The 22,752-nt window shown below is 42.0% G+C and overlaps 1 protein-coding gene across 1 annotated transcript in view; it reads left to right on the top strand.

Moving 5' to 3' along the window:
• The window catches only part of elovl8b (ELOVL fatty acid elongase 8b), a 60,397-nt gene that overhangs the window by 35,238 nt on the left and 2,407 nt on the right, over positions 1 to 22,752 (top strand). The window contains exons 5-7 of the mRNA XM_072574429.1: positions 11,278 to 11,334; positions 13,289 to 13,403; positions 17,687 to 17,814. Of these exons, the coding sequence (XP_072430530.1) occupies positions 11,278 to 11,334; positions 13,289 to 13,403; positions 17,687 to 17,814 (300 nt within the window). The remainder of the gene's footprint in view (positions 1 to 11,277; positions 11,335 to 13,288; positions 13,404 to 17,686; positions 17,815 to 22,752) is intronic.

Below are 22,752 nucleotides of genomic sequence, written 5' to 3' on the forward strand. Positions count from 1 at the left end.
TGACAAATCTACTGGAGCATTTTGAGGATGTAACCAGCAGAATACTTGGAGAACCTGAGGATGTGGTACATTTAGGTTTTCAAAAAGCTTTTGGTCAGGCCCAGCACAAAATGTTAGTGCGTAAAATGAAAGTGCATGGGAGTCATAGCAATATACTGGCAAGGATTGAGAATTGATAGCAGATGGAGACAAACAGTATAAATTAATGGGCCAATTTGAAGTGAAGGAATGTGAGAAATGGGATACCATAGAGGTCCAGTACTTGGGCTCCAACTATTCATCATATATGTTAATGACTTGTTTGGTGCGTAAATGCTGAGGAGGACATACAGGCTTCAGGGCGATTTTTGACAAATTGAGTGAGTGGGCAAATACATGGTAGATGCAGTATAACATGGGAAATAATGAAGTTGTCCACTTTGGTTGGAAAAGCGGAATGACAGAGTCTTATTTAAATGGTGGTAGATTGGGAAGGAAGGATTGAGGTACAAAGATTCTTGGGTGTCTTTGTACACTGGTCTTTGAAAGCAAGCATGCAGTGCAGCAAGCAGTTAGGAAGGCAAGTGGTTTTTATTACAGAAAGATTTGATGACAGGAGCCAGAAGGTCTCTCTGCTGCTGGACGGGGCTTTGGTGAGAAAACATCTGGAGTATCGTTCAGTTTTGATCTCCTTTCTGAAAAAAGATACACTTACTTTGGTTTGTTCATCTGATTTTGGGGATGGTGGATTTGTCAATTGAGGAGAGATGAAGTTGATTTAGTCTGTATTCATTGGATTTTAGAAGGAAGAAAGGGTTATCTCATTTATAACATTCTGACAGTGCTGAATAGATGCAGGAAAAACATTTTCCTGGCTGGACAGTCCAGAACAAAAGGTCACAATTTCAGGATAGGAGTTAGGCCATTTCTGACTGTGATGAGAAACGTCTTCACTGAGGGGATGGTCAACTGTTTTCTACTACAGAAGGCTATGGAGGTGAAGTCACTGAATATATTTAAGAAAGATGCAGATTTCTGCAAGCTTATAAGTATCGACAGCTATGGTGTTGTGAAGGATGATCAATCATGACCATGTGGGCAGCACAGTGGATTAGTGGCTTCCTCTCAATACCAGGGACTGATTCAATTCCAGCCTCAGGTGACTATGTGGAGTTTGCACATTCTCCCCATGTCTGTGTAGATTTCTATCAGATGTGCTAGTTTTCTCCCACAGTCCAAAGATGTGCAGGTTAAATTGTCCATAGTATCTAGGGATGTGCAGGCCAGCTAGATTAGCCATGGAAAATGCAGGGTTACTGTGTTAGGATAGAGGGGGTAGGTTTGGCTGGGATGTTCTTCAGTGTTGGTGTGAACTTGATGAGCTGAATGGCCTCTTTCCACACTGTCTGGATTATGATTCACTTTTTTGAATGGCAGAGTGAACTTGATGAGTCAAGTGGCCAACTTCTGCTCCTACATTCTATGTTTCTATCTTCAAATGTGCAATTCAGGGGGGTCAATTAGCTCAGTTGGCTCTCTGGCTGGTCTGCAATGCACAGTGGCTCCAAGAGCATGGATTCAATTCCTACACCAGCTGAGGTTACCGTAAAGGATTCTCTGTCTGACCCTCAGGTTAAACCACCAGCTGTCATCTCTCTTGCGCTCTCTATGGGGAGCAGCCCTACGGTTTAGAATGTGGTGGCTTTACATAATTCATCTGAACAGGTTTGCAAATATGGTGGCAATAAAACGTGGAGCTGGTAAAAGCATAACAGGTAAAGCAGCATCAGAGGACCAGGGGAGTCGATGTTTCAGGTCGGAAACTTTCAGCAGGACTGATAAAAGATTCCAACCTGAAACATCGACTCCCTTGCTCCCCTGATGCTGCTTGACTGGCTGTGCTTTCTCCAGTCCATACTTTATCAATTCTAACTTTCCTGCATTCGCAGCCCTCACTACCTCCAAATGTAAGTATCGTGGTCAACCAAATACAAATCCATAAATACTGCTATCAAAGCAGGAAGGAGGTGAGGTGTTGCATTCTTCATATAGTTTCACATGGAAATAAAATCATTTAAACATGATTCATTTTTATAATGCTATGCAATCTGTAGCTCCATCCCTGGCTGTCCTTTGGTTTTCCAAAAACAAGAAAGGTGGGCTGTGGAAGTGCTATGTCTGAGATTTGTTCTGAGTCCAACAATAATGTTGTGGGAATAATTCCAAATGGGAATTTCTTTGCATGTTGATGGAGAGAGGAACAACACTATTGCATTTCACCCCAAGCCATGCTCATTGGTTCATTAATTGTGGTTAGCTTCAGAGTAGCATTAACAGAAGCCCATTCTTTACAGATGATTGGGAAGAGACATGAAACAGAAAATATAAAGTCATCTTAAAACATGAATCTGTCCCTCAAGGAATCCAATTATATTTTTAAAATCTACAGCATGTGTAAAATTACTTAACATTGACCTTTGTGTATCCTTGGAGTTAATTGGCTTCAGTTTTTAGACCTCATGTTGAATACATTCATACAATGACAATTTAAACATTATTCTCTTTTTTTATGACAAGTTGAGATTTTCAGGTGGTTTTATGTTGGCATATGTATGCATTACATGTTGAACTGAATCTCAACTATCATGGGAAAAGGGTGCCAAGCAAGGGCAAAAATCCAAATCGTCTGTCAGTAATGAACCAGTATTGTTAACAATCATGAAACAAGTTCAAGGAGCTGAATCGCATTAAAGTATCCGCTAAGGTGTTATGTTGTAGTCCTTATGTGAGGTTTGAACTTGCTGAAAGATGAGTGTGCAACCATTGATATCTGAGCAGAAAGAGGGATTCTGTACTTTAATCTTCAGGTTGTTTGTGACTGGCTTGAGGCTTGTCATTAAGCATTTTATTGTCACTGGTATTCTCTCTCCCCCTCCAAGCCATTTGAGATTGAAGTCGTTTCCTATTTTTCTCATAGAATCAGCTCCATCACCTTTCACTTGGACAGTCTTTTTATTTAAAATAAGTTATGTCTGTATAAACATTGGATGATAAGGGTGTTATCTTACTGTGTTTCTTCAGTGACTGAAGATTGAGTTTTTGCAACATTGATGACTCAATATTTTATCTGCAAATAATAACAGTTCTCTGATAGATTTGTGTGCAAACACATCAAGTTCATTCTGATTCTTTATTGAATTAGGTAGGATAGCTACACAAAAGTTGCATTTGGTTCTTGTACCTTCTAGGGAAAAGACAAAGTGCTAGTTTCCACTTTTGGACAATTTTCCAGTGCTAATCGTTATTATTTACCTTCACCCTAGTTAGACGATGAGCATGAGCAAGATCAGAATCTCTGGCATTATTCCCTGCTTTCCTGATTTAAATTGTCTATCGATGCTCCCAGTACAGGCTAAAATATGAAAAATAATATATGTAATTCAAACACTGGCAGGTATTGTTTATACATTAATTGATTTTTTTTTCCTTTGGTTTTGCTACTTTTTTCCCTTTATTTTATTTGTTGCGTGTTATCAAGGATCTATCTGGTCATCTGGCAGGGAACATTGTGAACAGACTGTTGGAGACAAGAATATATCCTTGATACTTCTCCATGCCTAAATTCTATGTTGGCTCATAACTGATAAGTGATTGGATTTTCCTTGCTGCTGCCTACTCCCTTCCCACTTATGATTGTGGAGGTGCTGGTGTTTGACAGGGGTGGACAATGTTAAAAATTACACAACATCAAGTTATAGTCCCAACAGGTTTATTTGGAAGCACTAGCTTTCGGAGCGCTGCTGCTATATCAGGTGATCATCAACCACCTGATGAAGGAGCAATGTTCCAAAAGTTAATGCTTCCAAATAACTTGTTGGAGTATATCCTGGTGTTGTGATTTTTAACTTCCCCACTTATGCAGTTTTCAATGGTGGTATTGAAACAACACCCTCCAGTGATTACTGATTTTGCTTTGGTACCATTGAAAAGCTAGACCATTTTGTAAGGGGTGCCATGCTGAAATGCTAAATAATTTGACTTAAATATTTTACTAATATGTTCTTGCACTTGTTGCATTACAAGGCAGATGGCTCCTTCAATGGTTCAGATTGCTTATTTGCTTTTTCCCCAGAAAAGGGAAAGGTTTAATCTCAATGTAGTTGTAGACTACAGCTGAACCCTGTTTACAAGTAATCAATCTCAGAAAATGGCTTGTGTGGGAAAATGGATGGATTCACACTGGCATAATAACAGTGCTTCTTGGAGGTTGGATTAGGTAGTTTACAGGGGAGAGTAAAAGTGGTTTAATTCTGCTCTTGCACCAGCTGAGGTTACCATGACACTTCCCTTCTGAGTACTTGGAACTAACACTTACTCAAAATAGATAATTTCCCAATATGAAACCGAATTGACTTAAAAGTTAAACAAAGCAAATAGTCCAGCAGCACTGTTCCTTTTAATAGAAACATTTATACAATCTGTATGATCAACAGAGACTTTTACATTAACTGTGAAAATCCCCATCCCAGTTTTGCTTTTCCAATAATCGTTGTATTATGCATAGTGACTTAAAATCCTAGAATCGCTACAGTGTGGGAGCAGTCCATTCAGCCCATCAAGTCCACACTGATGCAGCATTCCACCCAGACCCACCCTATCCCTGCACACTGGGGTAATTTAGCATGGCCAATTTATCTAATCTGCACATTTTGGACTAGAGCACCCAGAAAAAACAGCTGGAGGAAGAGCGCCTCATCCTAGGAACCTTCCAACCACAAGGGATGAACTCAGATTTTTCCAGTTTCCTCATTTTTCTCTCTCCCCCCCCCCCCCCCCCCACTTGTCTCAGTCCCAACCCTCAAACTCAGCACTACCTTCCTAACCTGCAATCTTCTTCCTGACCTCTCTGCCTCTGCCCCTGCCCCACCCCACCCCCACTCCGGCCTATCACCCTCACCTTATAACCCTCACCTTAACGTCCTTCCACCTATCGCATTTCCAACACCCCTCCCCCAAGTCCCTCCTCCCTACCTTTTATCTTGGCCTGCTTGGCACACTTGCCTCATTCCTGAAGAAGGGCTCATGCCCAAAACGTCGATTCTCCTGCTCCTTGGATGCTGCCTGACCTGTTGCACTTTTCCAGCAACAGATTTTCAGCCCCCACCCAGAAAAAACCCAGGCAGACACTGGGAGAATGAACAAACACTCATCTAAGAATGGAATCAAACCCGGGTCCCTGGCACTGAGAGACAGCAGTGCTAACCGCGGAGCCATCGTGCTGCCCACTAAAAAGTTTAGATCTGTATCCTGTGCAATCAGTATAAATGTTGTGATTGTTTGCAGAAGTATAATACTGATGTCATAGAGATGTACAGACCCTGTGCTCTGACTTGTCCATGCTGGCCAAATATCCAAAATAAATCTAGTCCTATTTGCCAGCATTTGACTCATTCCTCTTGATCCTTCCTATTCACATACCCATCTAGATGCCTTTTAAATGCTGTAATTGTATCAGTCTCCACAACTTCCTCTGGCAGCTCATTCCATACATGAACCACCCTTTGCGTGAAAATGTTGCCCCTTACTTCCATTTTAGTCTTGCCTTAGATCTATGCCCTCAAATTTTGGACTGCCCCATTCCAGGGAAAAGACCTTGTCTATTTAACCTATCCATGCCCCTCATGATTTCACAGACTTCTTTCAGAGCATGCCTCAGCCTCCAACGCTCCAGGGAAAATAGCTCCAGCAAATTTAGCCTCTCCCTATAGTTCAACCCTCCAACCCTGGCAACATCCTTGTAAATCTTTTCTGAATCCATTAGGAGGGAGACCACAATTGCACGTGGTATTCCAAAATTGACCTAACAAATGTCCTGTACATGACCTCCCAACTCTCGTACTCCATGCACTGAAGAATAAAGGAAAGCACACCGAACGCCGCCTTCTCTATCCTATCTACCTGTGACTCTACTTTCAAAGAGCTGTGAACCTGCACTCCATGGTCCCTTTGTTCAGCAACACTCTCCAGGACCTCACCGTTAGGTGTACAAGTCCTGCCCTGATATGCCTTTCCAAAATGCAGCACGTCACATTTATCTAAATTAAAATCCATCTGCCACTCCTCAGCCCATTGGCCCAACAGATCAAGATCTCCTTGTACTCTGAGGTAACCTTCCCTGTCCACTACACCTCCAATTTTGGTGTCACCTGCAAACTTATTAACCGTACTTCTTTTGTTCAATCCAAATCATTTATATAAATGATGAAAAGCAGCAGACCCAGCACCGATCCTTGTGACACACCGCTCGCCACAGGCCTCCAGTCTGTAAAGCAACCTTCCACCACTAGCTTCTGTCTTCTACCTTTGAGCCAGTTTGCATCCAAATGGCTAGTTCTCCTTGTATTCCATCTGATCTAACCTTGCTAGTCAGTCTACCATGAGGAATCTTGTTGAAATGCCACACTGAAGCCCACCGCTCTGCCCTCATCAATCCTCTTCATTACTGCTTAAGAAAAACTCAATCAAGTCAGTCAGATGTGATTTCCCACACATAAAACCATGTTGACTATCCCTAATCAGTCCTTGTCTTTACAAACACATGTACATCTTGTCCTTTTGGATTCCCTCCAACAACTTGCCCACCACTCAGACTCACTTCTCTATAGTTCCCTGGCTTGTCCTTACTACCTTTCTTAAATAGTGGTACCACGTTAGCCAACCTCCAGTCTTCCAGCATCTCACCTGTGTCTATTGATGATACAAATATCTCAGCAAGGGGGCCTGCAATCATTTCCCTAGCTTCCCACAGAGTTCAAGAATACACCTGATCAGGTCCCAGGGATTTATCCACTTTTATGTGTTTTGAAATGGCCAACACCACCACCTCTGTAATATGGACATTTTTTCAAGATGTCATTATTTATTTCCCTACATTCTCTATCTTCCATATCCTTCTCCAAAGTAAACACTGATGCAAAATACTCATTTAGTATCTCTCCCATCTCCTATGGTTCCACACATAGGCAGTCTTGCTGATCTTTAATGGGCCTTATTCCCTCCCTAGTTGCACTTTTATCCTTAATGTATTTACAGGATCCCTTTTGGATTCTCTTTAACCCTAATTTGTCAAAGCTATCTCATGTCCCCTTTTTATTCTCTTGACTTCCCTCTTAAGTATACTCCTACTGCCTTTATACTCTTCTACATGTTCACTCGATCTCTGCTATCCATACCTGTCTGGGCGGCACGGTGGCACAGTGGTTAGCACTGCTGCCTCACAGCGCCAGAGACCCGGGTTCAATTCCCGCCTCAGGCGACTGACTGTGTGGAGTTTGCACGTTCTCCCCGTGTCTGCGTGGGTTTCCTCCGGGTGCTCCGGTTTCCTCCCACAGTCCAAAGATGTGCAGGTCAGGTGAATTGGTCATGCTAAATTGCCCATAGTGTTAGGTAAGGGGTAGATGTAGATGTAGGGGTATGGGTGGGTTACGCTTCGGCGGGGCGGTGTGGACTTGTTGGGCCGAAGGGCCTGTTTCCACACTGTAAGTAATCTAATCTAATCTAATCTAATATGCTTCTTTCTTATTCTTAATCAAAACCTCAATTTCTCTAGTCATCCAGTATTCTCTACACCTACTATTCTTGCCCTTCACCCTAATAGGAATGTACTGTCTCTGGACTCTCATTATTTCATTTTTGAAGGCGTCCCATTTTCCAGCCTTCCCTTTTTCCCTTGAACATCTGTCCCCAATCAACTTTTGAAAGTTGATGCGATCAAATGCCATCAAAATTGGCCTTTCTCAAATTTAGAACTTTAGCTCTTAGATCCGGTCTATCCTTTTCCATCACTATTTTAAGCTGATAGAATTATGATCACTGGTTCCAAAGTGCTCCTCCACTGACACCTCAGTCACCTGCCCTTAAGTATTTCCCAATAACAGGTCAGGTTTAGCACCTTCTTTGGTAAGTACATCCACATATGAAACTTTTCTTGTCTACACCTGTCACATTCCTCTCCATCCAAGCCCTTAACATTCAGGCAGTCCCAGTCTATGTTTGGAATGTTAAAATCCCCGACCATGACCATCATATTATTCTTACAGATAACTGAGATCTCCTTACAAATTTGTTTCTCAATTTCCCGGTGATTATTGGAGTGACTACAGTGCAATCCCATTCAGGTGATCATCCCTTTCTTATTTCTCAATTCTTTCCAAATATCTTCTCTGGATGTATTCCCATGAATATCCTCCCTAAGTACAGTCGTAATGTTATCCCTAGTTAAAAAACACCATTTCCCCTGTTCTGTTGTCCCCTTTTCTAAACTTCCAATAGCACTTATACTCTGGAATGTTCAGCTGCCATCCTGTCCATCCCTGATCCATGTCTTTGTAATTGCTATGATATCGTAGCCCTGTGTTCCCAACCATACCGAGTCCACTGGCCTTACCTGTTAGGCCTATTGCATTAAAATAAATGCAGTTAGATTTATCAGTGCTACCTCCTACTCTGTTTTATTCCTACCTCCCCTAAGTATTTGACTTGCTCCTTTTTCCCAACTATATCAGTCTCAGACTGATCTCTTTCCCTCACTATCTCCCTGGGTCCCCTGCCCCTCCTAATAGTTCAGATCCTCTCGAGCAGTTCTAGCAAATCTCCCCGCCAGGAAATTAGTTGCCTTCCAATTCAGGTGCAATTCATCCTTCATTTACAGGTCACTTCTACCCCAGAAGAGATTCCAATGGTCCAAAAATGTGAATCTTTCTCCTTTGCTATTGAGCATTAATTAGTTTATTCAAGTTACATCTTCTACAAAAAGTTTCAATAGTGCAAAACTCTATCTTTTCTGCATTTGAATCTGAAGAATAAGTATAAATTGAGAAGTGTAGCCTGGTGTTTCGGCATAGGAAGATTAATCTAATGCCTCTTCTAGTACCAGTACCAGCATGATCGAACCTGAACGTACAATTGCCAGTTCAACAATTTAATTTTATATGACCTGTGTGTACTATTTCAGCTGATTTTTGCACTTTTTCTAATTGAATGCACACTCAATCACTACGTGTCACACTTCATTGCCTTGTTGTGGTGACATATATTTAAGAATTTGATGTTTCTACTACTATTTAATTATGGAATTAATAACACTGGGCACTAATTACACAAACTTTCTATAATTAATGCATAATCTGCAATGTGTTATATTTGAAAATGTGAATCAACATATGAAGATGCAGAAAACAAATATTGATTTAAAATGGTCTTGTTCAACTTTGCAATATTAAGTGTACACATAGATCATGAGGTTGTTAACAACTGTATAGATAATCTGGTCATTCATTGGGACCAAGATTTAAGCACCAACTGAGGGTTCACATTTCCAATAATTGGAAATTAAAGCAAAATATATACATTGCATTTTTTGTGTATAATACTTTAAAGATTATCTCACGTCACAATTTATGGGTGAATGTTGCCCTGCCAATGTCATGTGTTGTAAAATCTGACCATTTAATACAGAAGCAAATCAATAATCAGAATCAAAGTAAATAAATGCTTAGGGATATGTAGTATTTATTGCAGTTTAGTAAGTAAGGTTTGTCAATACAGGAATTGACTTGTCTCTCAGGAGGTTCTAGCAGATCGGAAATTGGTTGACATTTCCATTTTCAAAAAGGTAACAAAGCAGACATAGGCAATAACAGACACATCAATTTTGCTTCAATAGCTTGCAAAATAATATCAGAAATAAATTTGAGAATTATCTGTACAACAAGCTAGATATCTGTCAAATATAGATTCAGATTGGGAAGACCCTGCCAAACCCGTTTCCATTTTGACCTTATTTAGAAAGTGAGAATGTAGGTTTATTGTTGGGAACTCTGTTATATGTACCTGGATTTACAAAAGACATTTCCAAAGTAATGGAAATATACAAAAATCATTGGCATAGGTTAGTAACTAGCCAAAGAGAGTATACTTTCATTGTAGAATCATTAGATTGTTACAATGAAGAAGCAGACCACATAGTCCATTGTGCCTACAGTTATTTTGGGCAATGGTTTGGGCCAAGCAAGTTGAGTGAAACACCCCCAAAAACTGCATTGGAGCTACCAGTATTTTTAAATTACAGCATTGGTTTGGATTTTAAAATCTGACTGACTACAATTTGGCTGCATTTACAGGTGATGCCGAACTCATAGAATCATACAATGCAGAAGAGGCCCTTCGGCCCATTAATACTGCACTGATAAAAACTGCTGAAAATCTATACCAATCCCACTTTCCAGCATTTGGCCCATAGCCTTGAAAGTTATGATATTTTAAGTGCTCATCTAAGTACGTTTTTTTAAAGTTTGTGAGGTTTCCCAATTCAACCACCCTCCCAGACAGTGTATCCCAGGTTCCCGACTCCCTCTAAGACAAATATTTTTCTCAAATCTCCACCAAACCTCCTCTTCACCTGACATTTTGTCCCCTTGTTGCTGATCCTTCAATTAAGAGGAACAGTTGCTTAATATCCACTGTGTCCACGCTCCTCAATCTTATACACCTCATTTGTGTCTCCTATCTGCTTTCTCAGGTTGCTTTCTTCAGAGCAGAATCTATTTGGCCTCTCTTCATGGCTAAACTTTTCCATCCCAGGTGAATGTCCTCCTCACCCACTTCAGTGCAGTCCTGTACTTCCTATAGTGCAGTGACCTGAACTGCGCACAATACTCCAGCTGTGGCCTTACTAAAGTTTTGCGCAGCTCTAACGTAACCTTCCTGCTCTTATATCTGTGTCACTTTTTGTTTGGATAAAGTGTGCTTCTTAGCTACCCTATTAACCTGTCATGGCAATTTCAGGGATACTCAGGCAGTGCATTAAGATCTCTCTGGCCCTCTGAGCTTCTTAGTGTCCTGCCATTCTCTGAGTACTCTCTCTTGTCTTGTCACTTCTTCCAAAGTGTATCACCTCACACATCAGGGTTAAATTCCATCTACTGCTGATCTGCCCATTTGGCGAATAGCTGAAGTTCAAAAATAGGCCTAGCAGAACCGTGACAGGTCAAATTGAATCAGGGTACAAGTGAGGGAACGCTGAAAATCTCAAGTAAAAAGAAGCATTGGAAATAAACAGACATCTGAAAATCTTTGAGCAGAATTTTTATCAGTAAATTTCAGTGCAAAATGCCTGCTCACAGTATCAACGTTTCTTTTGTGATGGCAATAGGCTTCCTTTGCATGTCTACCATTTTATATTTTTATTTTAGTCTTTATCTTTTCAGCTTTTTCTTCATCACCCTTGTCTGTTTACAGATGGCAAATGTCTGCTGGTGGTTTTTCTTCTCTAAAGTCATTGAATTGATGGACACCGTAAGTGATCAACCTTTAATATGGGAAATACTGTACTTTTAGTTTTTTCAGTGATTACATTGCACATTGTTTTCAAAATGCTGTTTGCTCTTAAGAGGCAATATTATTGCTTTTCTCAGATTTTCCCTTCAAAGAGGTTTTTGAATTGGAAACTAACATTCACAATTCAATTACTAATTGACCAAGTGTGCCGTTGGAGGTTTTTTTTTGGAACTTCCCTTTTTTTCCAATTTGCAGTGATTAGTGAATGCACCTCTGGCACAATAGTACTAACCCATGCTGACAATAAAACTGCGTGTGCCATAGTACTTACCATATATGAATAAATGACTAATAATGGATTGAGTGTAATTCATTAGGACAATGTCACTACTTTCACTGCTTCTGGCAAGGTACTATTATTGAGCGTGCATTAATTTGGCTGAGACAACTAACCAGTACACTTATAACTCATGACTTGATACAGTATGGTTGATTCTCACTTAAAAGTGAAAAATGCTTTCAAGCTCTATTCTAGGACTGGCACCACTAAAATAGGCGAATGATTTGCCTGGAGATGAGAATTAATGCCCCAAGTGCTTTTTGAACTGAATATTAAATGATGGTAGGCTATTGAAAAGTGACCAAAGGTTTTCAGTGTCCTGACCAGCATTCCACTGGTAACATATTCCACCAAAAATAAGCATGGCTTCTTGTGAAGATTTTTCCGTGTAAAATGGCTGCCCTATTTACATGTAGAATAGTTGCTACAGTTCAATGACTTTTACTTTTGTTCAGTGCTATGAGATTGTTGCTGAAGGAAGCAGTGAAGTGCTGTATAATTGCAAGTTTTATTCCTCTTTCTTTGACATCCAAATACAGTTTGAGCTTCTTTTCTAAACCTGGTTCATCCATGTTTTTGAGATAACTTCAACTTCTGTTGGAACAGAATGGAAACTTGTCGATTACATGATCAAATCTGAAATTAGTATTCCTTGCCAGTAATAGTATGGTGAATTGGATTCCTGCTTATTTGGGATTGATTTTGATAAGAGGGTTCGTATCCTGGCTATGAATGTTAATTCAAAGCCAAAAAAAATTAATTAGTACCATCTAAAATTCAGGACTTGGCTTATGGACAGGGAGAATGAGCTGCAAACTTGTTACTTTTTGCACATTAGTGTTGCATTGCATGCATTTGCATATGCAACCATGATAATTAAGAGAACTCTTATAAATGCATCTACTTACTAATATTGTTTACTATCTGGTAAAGTATGCTGTGAAATAAAAAAAATTGAATGACATCAGTTCTGCCATAGCATTTTTAACGAATGTTCTAAGCATGTTTTTCAATTGCCATACTGCTAAATTATTTTGACATTCATCTCTGTGGAATACCATGCAAGAAGAGACTGAATGTAATCCTATTAGAAATTTAATCTCCCAGTGTGAAATATGATTTTCATGGCTTCAAAATGGAATTTGAATAAAATCAATACTAATATCTCCTTGGAGATTTTACACTTAAAAAAAAAATGCTTTATATAGACTAACATTATTAATGGCATTGGCCTGGTGATAGACTAGTCTGTCTGTCTGAGATAATTAGAGAGCATCCTAAATAATATACTGTACATCAAATCTAATGAACTTTATATTCCTGAATTTAACATCATTGTGAATGAAGTACAGTTGATTCCAACTTACTCTTTGCACCAATCTCGAATTTTTTTGTCAGTTTTTAGAAAAGCAACAACATAAAAATTGACTGTTCTCTTGTTTCGTCTCTCACTGCGACCATTTAACGTATTTGTTCATTGTCAAGAGGTGACAAGGGGGCGAAGCAGAATGGATTAATTATTTTATCTCCCTTGAACCTGCATTATAGATCCTACAAGTTTCCAACCTTTTCTTCATCATTTCTGCAGCCCTTTTGACTCCCTTTTTTTTTGTCTTGTTTTCTTTTGGACAGATATTTTTCATTCTGAGGAAAAAGTATAATCAGATCACATTTCTTCATGTTTATCACCATGGTACAATGATTTTCAACTGGTGGGCTGGAGTGAAGTATGTACCAGGGGGTCAGTGTAAGTATTCAACTTGTGGCCAACAGGACAAATATAGCTTTATGAAAAACCTTTTACATGAAGTGCCCAGTCATTGACTTTTCAAATCAAATTTTATAAGAATACTTTAAAATTATTTGCAAGTAACATCTTCCATTGCATCATTTTTAAACTGGAGCACGTTATCAGCAGAATTGTTGGCAAATATCCTGGTGTTTTATAATCAATGTATTCTGGTCTCTCAGTGCTGTTGTAGAGCAGAAACAACTTAAGCAAAATATCTGTAATGATAGAGGTATACTGTTCAGTGCCTTTTTATCTATGCTGGCCCTTTGAAAGCATTGTCCAAATTAATGCCATGATTTCTGCCCATGACTGGCCAGAGGAAACAGTCTCTTCCTACTAATATGATCAAAACTTCTCATAAATTTGAATTCTTCTGTTTAGGTTCTAATGAGGAACAGCCTCAGTTTCTCCATTTAACTATATATTTAAACTTACTCATTTCTGAGAAATTTCCTTTGCCCTCTCCATAGGGCTTGATTTCTAAGCACTTATTCACTTTGACTTTACTTGGAGGCTGCCAGCCTCTTGTGTTTCAGTGCAGAGGGAGAGGCAGGCAGCTTATCACAGTGGGGAGTGCTGCTCAGAAAGAGGGTGGATATGTTGCTGTAAAGCACAGGACTATATCAGTGACCCCTACAGCAAGAATCAACAGCTTGCATGGCAAACACGCTGCACGTGTTTCAAGTAAATAGCCATGTATGAAATTCAAAGGGACTGGACAGTAATGTGTTAAAGGGCATTAGTCAAGGGGTGCTGCTGCATTATAGTTCAGATCAGGGGCATACTCAATTCCAGTCTGGGTAGTTGGCCACTGTCTGTCAAGCACTTGGTGCTATCAGAATGTAATGACCTGTGACCTTGAAATCCAGGAATTGGGCCACTGTCACCCCTGTCAGTGAAGTTCATCTAGTCACAGAATTCAGGTAGGTAGGTCAGTCAGGGTGGTGTGGAGACATCAGTCTAGGGGGTTTAGCCACATTTCTTCCTGCAATGTGACAAAGGGAGAGTTTGAGTTTGTTCGACATGGATAGAAGACTAATGAATGGTAATGCAGGAGAGGTGATGGATGACCCCCGGTGAGTCAATAGAAAGCATAGAGGACGGAATAGGTTAGTTATTGTAAGATGAGGTGGATGAGGGCTGTTGACTTGGTGTGATACATGGAATAGTGAGATTTGCAGTCCATGAGCCTTGATGTGAGTGTGCAGTAGTAGAGCTCATGTGAGTGATGGCTCTAGGAACGTGGGATGGCAGAGAGAAGATGGTGGTACTTAGTCTTGTGATACACAGTGACCTTATTCTTGAACTGGTGGGTGTTTCTTTTAATTTAGGTTATTGCACTGTCTCTGCATGCTAACTGGGTCCAGGTTTCCTGGTTTTGGCCAGGTCTGCCCTCCTCTCCAAATCATTTCTCTCCTCTTCACCTCCCCCCGGTAGGTGATACTGGTGAAGTCCAACAGTGTGAGGGGCAGTTCCTGGTTTGCCGTTTGGAAGTGGTGTGCAGCTAGGCTTTAAATAAAGTGCCTGTAGGATGAATGCAGAAGTTCACAGTAGTGGTGAGTGACTCTGCTTCTGCTGCTATGCAGTTATGTAAGAAGGCTATCAAAGAGCTCCATAGTATAATTAATGAGTTGAAAAGCTCAAGATTGTGTGAGACAAGTAGTTGTGAACTGTGGCAAACTGGACACAATGACACAATGCTTTACCTGAGAATGAAAATATTCAGCCCAAAATTGTTATAGCACAGAAAGAAGCCATTCCACGCATTGTCTGCACCAGATTTTTGAAATAGCATTTCATTTACTGTCATCTCTTCTGTCTTCTCCATATTTTCCTGCACATTGTACTCATTGTGTCAGCTGATGTGAAACTTCTTTCTCTGTTTTTCTAAATTATCTCCTACTTTTTCATTTCCAAATAAATAAAACATTGCAGCACAGGAAAGACCATTGGTTGCTGCTGGTTCTTTGTTTGGACAGATTGGCTGATAACATGACCATGAGCCTTTTTCATAAAGAATGCAATTGTTCAGCTATTGACAAACTTGATCTCTTAGGTAAAAACAATGACTGCAGATGCTGGAAAGCAAATACTGGATTAGTGGTGCTGGAAGAGCACAGCAGTTCAGGCAGCATCCAACGAGCAGCGAAATCGAAGTTTCGGGCAAAAGCCCTTCATCAGGAATAAAAGCAGTGAGCCTGAAGCATGGAGAGATAAGCTAGAGGAGGGTGGGGGTGGGGAGAGAGTAGCATAGAGTACAATGGGTGAGTGGGGGAGGAGATGAAGGTGATAGGTCAAGGAGGAGAGGGTGGAGTGGATAGGTGGAAAAGAAGAGAGGCAGGTCGGACAAGTCCGGACAAGTCAAGGAGACAGTGCTGAGCTGGAAGTTTGAAACTAGGATGAGGTGGGGGAAGGGGAAATGAGGAAGCTGTTGAAGTCCACATTGATGCCCTGGGGTTGAAGTGTTCCGAGGCGGAGGATGAGGCGTTCTTCCTCCAGGCGTCTGGTGGTGAGGGAGCGGCGGTGAAGGAGGCCCAGGACCTCCATGTCCTCAGCAGAGTGGGAGGGGGAGTGAAATGTTGGGCCACGGGGAGGTTTGGTTGATTGGTGCGGGTGTCTCGGAGATGTTCCCTAAAGCGCTCTGCTAGGAGGCGCCCAGTCTCCCCAATGTAGAGGAGACCACATCGGGAGCAACGGATACAATAAATGACATTAGTGGATGTGCAGGTAAAACTTTGATGGATGTGGAAGGCTCCTTGAGGGCCTTGGATAGAGGTGAGGGAGGAGGTGTGGGCACAGGTTTTACAGTTCCTGCAGTGGCAGGGGAAAGTGCCAGAATGGGAGGGTGGGTTGTAGGGGGGTGTGGATCTGACCAGGTAGTCGCGGAGGGAACGGTCTTTGCGGAAGGCGGAAAGGGGTGGGGAGGGAAATATATCCCTGGTGGTGGGGTCTTTTTGGAGGTGGCGGAAATGTCGGCGGATGATTTGGTTTATGCGAAGGTTTGTAGGGTGGAAGGTGAGCACCAAGGGCGTTCTGTCCTTGTTACGGTTGGAGGGGTGGGGTTTGAGGGCAGAGGTGCGGGATGTGAACGAGATGCGTTGGAGGGCATCTTTAACCACGTGGGAAGGGAAATTGCGGTCTCTAAAGAAGGAGGCCATCTGGTGTGTTCTATGGTGGAACTGGTCCTCATGGGAGCAGATATGGCGGAGGCGGAGAAATTGGGAATATGGGATGGCATTTTTGCAAGAGATAGGGTGGGAAGAGGTGTAATCCAGGTAGCTGTGGGAGTCGGTGGGTTTGTAGAAAATGTCAGTGTCAAGTCGGTCGTCACTAATGGAAATGGAGAGGTCCAGGAAGGGGAGCGAGGTGTCAGAGATGGTCCAGGTAAATTTAAGGTCAGGGTGGAATGTGTTGGTGAAGTTGATGAATTGCTCAACCTCCTCGCGGGAGCACGAGGTGGCGCCAATGCAGTCATCAGTGTAGCGGAGGAAGAGGTGGGGAGTGGTGCCGGTGTAATTACGGAAGCTCAACTGCTCTACATAGCCAACAAAGAGACAGGCATAACTGGGGCCCATACGTGTGCCCATAGCTACGCCTTTGGTCTGGAGGAAGTGGGAGGATTCAAAGGTGAAATTGTTAAGGGTGAGGACCAGTTCGGCCAAACGAATGAGAGTGTCAGTGGAAGGGTAATGTTGGGGACGTCTGGAGAGGAAAAAACGGAGGGCTTGGAGGCCCTGGTCATGGCGGATGGAGGTGTAGAGGGATTGGATATCCATGGTGAAGATGAGGCGTTGGGGGCCGGGGAAACTGAAGTCTTGGAGGAGGTGGAGGGCGTGGGTGGTGTCTCGAACGTTTGTGGGGAGTTTCTGGACTAGGGGGGATAGGACAGTGTCGAGGTAGGTAGAGATGAGTTCAGTGGGGCAGGAGCATGCTGAGACAATGGGTCGGCCAGGGTGGTCAGGCTTGTGGATCTTGGGAAGGAGGTAGAACCGGGCAGTGCGGGGTTCCCGGACTATGAGGTTGGAAGCTGTGGGTGGGAGATCTCCTGAGGTGATGAGGTTCTGTATGGTCTGGGAGATGATGGTTTGGTGATGGGGGGGGTGGGGTCATGGTCGAGGGGGCAGTAGGAAGAGGAGTCCTTGAGTTGGCGTTTGGCTTCAGCGGTGTAGAGGTCAGTGCGCCAGACTACCACTTGATCTCTTGTATAGCTGCAAGCAAATTTTCTTTCTTTTCTTCAGCCTTCTTCATCGGCTTGTTAAATTCCTTTGTTCATATTGTGATGTACCTCTACTATGGAATTGCTGCAATGGGACCACACATGCAGAAGTACTTGTGGTGGAAGCGTTATCTCACTATGCTTCAGCTGGTAAGTTTGCTTCATATTCATATGGTGTGATTCTCTGTGGGGTTTTCGTTGTATAAGTGAGCCAAAGACAATCTGCAAATATTTTTAAAAATCTGATAGTGTATAAAACATTTCAGATATTATGTTGTGCATCACAAGAATCTTCATACCTGAAAAGACATCTTATCCTTAAACAATACTTAAGTGACGCTACAAATGTGTATTTCAGTTGTGAAAATTTTCTGCGGGTCAGGCTTTTGCACTTTTTATTGCAGCAAATGAAATTGGCATTAAGAACATAGAAGCGGGAGTAGGCCATTCGATCCTCAAGTCTGCCCCACTGTTAACAAGATTTGTGACTGATTTGGCCGAGGCCTCGGCTCCTTTTGATGCCATCTCCACAGAGCTGTCAACTACCTGATATTTCAAAGATCTACATAATGCATCAGGCACAGCCTCACCAACACCCTGTCTTGTAACAGGTTTAAAAATCTCTCAACACCAGGTTATAAGCCAACAGGTTTACTTGGAAACACTAGCTTTCAGAGTGCTACTCCTTCACCAGGTGGTTGTGGAGGATAAGTTCATACGACACAGAATTGATAGCAAAGGTTGTAACAAGAATTCCTTGTGTTTTTAACTTCAACTCCCTAGCATTAAAGGCCATAATTCTATTTGCCTTCTTAATTACTTGCTGTATCTGCATGCTAATGTTTTGGATTTCATGTACATATCCCTCCAAACCTTTCCTATTCACAAACTTATTCAAATCTCTCTCAAACATTGTAAGTGTACCTACGTACAACAGTCTCTCTGGAAGTTCATTTCACACATAAACCACTCACTGTGTTAAAGGATTGCCCCCATGTCCTTTTTTTAAAACTTTCTCCTCTCAACTTAGCAATATGCTCCCTAGTTTTGAATTCCCCCACCCGAGGGAAAAGACTATTGCTATTTACCTTATCTATGCCCCTCATGATCTTATAAACCTCAATAAGGTCCTCCCTTAACCTCCTATGCTCCAGTGAAAAAGTGCCCGTCTTTTCAGACTATGTTTGTATCTCAAATCTCCATTCCTAGCAACAGCCTGGTAAATATTTCCGAATCCTCTCCAGTTTAGTAATTTCCGTCCTATAGCAGGGTGACCAGAACAGCGCACAGTACTCATCAAGAAGACTCTTGAGCATCCTCTACAACTTCAACATGACGCCCAAACTCCTGTACTCAAAGGTCTGAACAATGAAGGCAAGCATGCTAAACGCCTTCCTTACCATACACTCTACCTGTGATGCAAATTTCAAAGAATTATGTACCTGAACCACTCTATCTCTCTCTCTGTTCTACAACATTATCCAGGGCCCACCATTAATTGTCTAAGTCCTATCCTTGTTTGTTTTACCAAAATACAGTACCTCACGTTTATCCAAATTTAAACTTCGTCTGCCACTGCTCGGCCCATTGACTCAATTGCTCAGGATCCCTTTGTAATTAGATTAGATTCCTTACATTAGATTAGATTCCTTACAGTGTGGAAATAGGCCCTTCGGCCCAACCACACCGACCCTCCAAAGAGTAACCCACCCAGACCCATTTCCCTCTGACTAATGCACCTAACACTATGGGCAATTTAGCATGACCAATTCACCTAATCTGCACATTTTTGGACTGTGGGAGGAAACCGGAGCACCCAGAGGAAACCCACGCAGACACTGGGAGAATGTGCAAACTCCACACAGACAGTCACCCAAGGCTGGAATCGAACCTGGGACCCTGGTGCTGTGAGGCAGCAGTGCTAACCACTGAGCCACCGTGCCACCCTAAATCTTGAGATAACCTTCACTGTCCACTATACCACCCATCAGTTTTGGTGTCATCTGTAAACTTACTGACCGTGCTTCCTATATTCTCATCCAACTCATTCTTACTTCCACTCATATGTCTTATGGTTATAAGGCCGTTCGGCTCATCGAGTCCACTCCGCCATTCAATCATGGTTGATGGGTATTTCAACTCCACTTACCCACACTCTCCCCGTAGCCCTTAATTCCTTGCGAGATCAAGAATTTATCAATCTCTGCCTTGAAGACATTTAATGACCCGGCTTCCACTGCACTCCATGGTAATGAATTCCACAGGCCCACCACACTCTGGCTGAAGAAATCTCTCCTCATTTAATTCTAAGGCTGTGCCCACAGGTCCTCATCTCCCTGCCTAACAGAAACAACTTCCCAGTGTCCACCGTTTTTAAACCATGCATTATCTAGTAAGTTTCCATTAGATCTCCTCTCAACCTTCTAAACTCTAATGAATACAATCCCCAGGATCCTCGGCCGTACATCATATGTTAGTCCTACCATTTCAGGGATCAACTGTCAGAATCTCTGCTGGACGTGGTCCTGTGCCAGTATGTCCTTCCTGAATTGTGAGGTCCAAAATTGGATGCAGTATTAATGGCCTAATTAGAGCTTTATAAAGACTCAGAAGCACATTGCTGCTTTTATATTCTAACCCTCTTAAGATAAATGACAACATTACATTTGCTTTCTTAATCACAGACTCAACCTGCAAGTTAACCTTTAGAGAATGCTAGACTAGCACTCCCAGATCCCTTTGTACTTCTGTTTTATAGATGTTTTCATCATTTAGAAAATAGTCCATGTTTGTATTCTTTCCAAATTGCAAGACCTCGCATTTGCTCACGTTGAATTTCTTCAGCCATTTCCTGGACCATTTTCCTGAACTGTCTAAATCTTTCTGCAGCCTCTCCACCTCCTCAGTAGTACCTGCCTGTCTGTCTAACTGTATCATCAGCAAACTTCGCCAGAATGGCCCCAGTCCCTTCATCTAGATCATTTATACATAAAGTGAACAACTGCGGCCCCAATGCTGAACCCTGTGGGACACCACTTGTCATCAGCTGCCACTCTGAAAAAGAACCATTTATCCCAACTTTTTGCCGTCTGCCAGACAGCCAATCCTCAATCCATGCCAGTAGCTCACCTTATTCAGCAGACTCCCATGAGGCATGTTATCAAAGGTCTTTTGGAAGTTTGGATAGATAACATCCACTGGGTTTACCTGGCGGAACCTACTTGTTACGTCTTCAAAGGATTCTAACAGGTTTGTCAGGCATAACCTCCCCTTACTAAATCCATGCTGACTTGTTCCTAATCCAACCCTGCACTTCCAAGAATTTTGAAATCTCATCCTTGACTATGGATTCTAGAGTTTTACCAACAAACGAGGTTAGGCTAATCAGCCTATAATTTTTCATCTTTTGTCTTGATCCTTTCTTGAACAAAGGGGTTACAACAGCAATTTTCTAATCATCTCGGACTTCCCCTGACTCCCGTGACTGTTGAAAGATCACAACCAATGTCTCCACTATTTCTTCAGCCACCTCCCTCAGAACTCTAGGATGTAGCCCATCAAGGCTAGGAGATGTATCAACTTTTAGACTTTTTAGCTTTTCTGGCACTGTCTCTTTCATAATGGCTACCATACTCAACTCTGCCCCCTAACGCTCCTTAATTGTTGGGATATTACCCATGTCTTCCACTGCGAAGACTGACGCAAAGTACTTCAGCCATTTCCTTATCTCCCATCACTAGCCTTCCAGCATCAATTTGGAGCAGCCCAATGTCTACTTTTGCCTCTCATTTGTTTCTTAAGTATTGAAAGAAACTTTTACCATCATTTAAAGTATTACTTGCTAGCTTACCTTCATATTTGATCTTCTCCTTCCTTATTTCTCTTTTTGTTCACCTCTGTTTTTGTAGTCTTCCCAATCTTCTGATTTCCCAGTGCTCTTGGCCACTTTATAGGCTCTTTCCTTTTCTTTGATACATCTCCTGACTTCCTTTGTCAGCCATGGCTGTCTAATTTCACCCTCCCCACCTCCCCAGATAATCTTTCTTTTCTTTGGGTTGAACCTCTGTACTCTATCCTCAGTTACACCCAGAAACTCCTGCCATTGTTGTTCCACTGTCTTCCCCGTTAGGTTCTGCTTCCAGATGATTTTCATCAGTTCCTCTATGCCCCTGTAATTACTTTTATTTAACTGTAACACCATTCCATCCGATTTTGCCTTTCCTCTTTCGAACTGCAGACTGAATTCTACCATATTATGATTGCTGCTTCCTAAGTGTTCCCTTACTTTAAGATCTTTTATAAAGTCTGGCTCATTACATAGCACTAAGTCCAGATAGCCTGCTCCCTTGTGGCCTCCATCACAAGCTGTTCCAAAAAGCCATCCTGTAGGGAAATAATGAATTCCCTTTCTTTGGATCCACTGGCAATATTATTGACCCAGTCCACCTGAATATTGAAGTCCCCCATGATCACCATGACCTTGCCTTTCTGACATGTCCTATCTATTTCCCACTACATCTTGCGCCCCTGGTCCTGACCACCGTTAGGAGGTCTGTACATAACTCCTATTATGGTTTTTTGTCTTTGTGGTTCCTCAACTCCACCCACACAGACTCTACATCATCTGATGCTATGGCATTCTGTGCCATAGATTTAATTTCATTCTTAACTGACAAGGCAACCCTGCCCCCTCTGCCCACCTCCCTCTCTTTTTTCGACAAGTTGTGAATCCTTGGATGTTTAACTGCCAGTCCTGAACCCCCTGCAATCACATCTCTTTGATGCCTACCATATCATAATCATTCACAATGATTTGTGCCATTAATTCATCTACATTGTTACGAATACTATGGGCATTCAGGTAAAGTGCCTTAATGCTAAGTTTCTTTCATTATTAAAGATATTAGATGTCCTAAGTTATCCTTCCTTTTTGCTGCATTCCTAGTCTGCTTCGAGCTTAAACCCACCTGCACATGTGTTATCCTGCTGGTTATCTTTCCATTTAACTCCATACTCCCTGTCGCTTTTGCTTTCCCTCCCCCTTGCCTCATAAGTTTAAAGTCCCCGTGACCAGCCTATTTATCCTTT

The sequence above is a fragment of the Chiloscyllium punctatum genome, chromosome 7, assembly GCF_047496795.1.
Source record: "Chiloscyllium punctatum isolate Juve2018m chromosome 7, sChiPun1.3, whole genome shotgun sequence".
Lineage (NCBI taxonomy): Eukaryota > Metazoa > Chordata > Chondrichthyes > Orectolobiformes > Hemiscylliidae > Chiloscyllium > Chiloscyllium punctatum.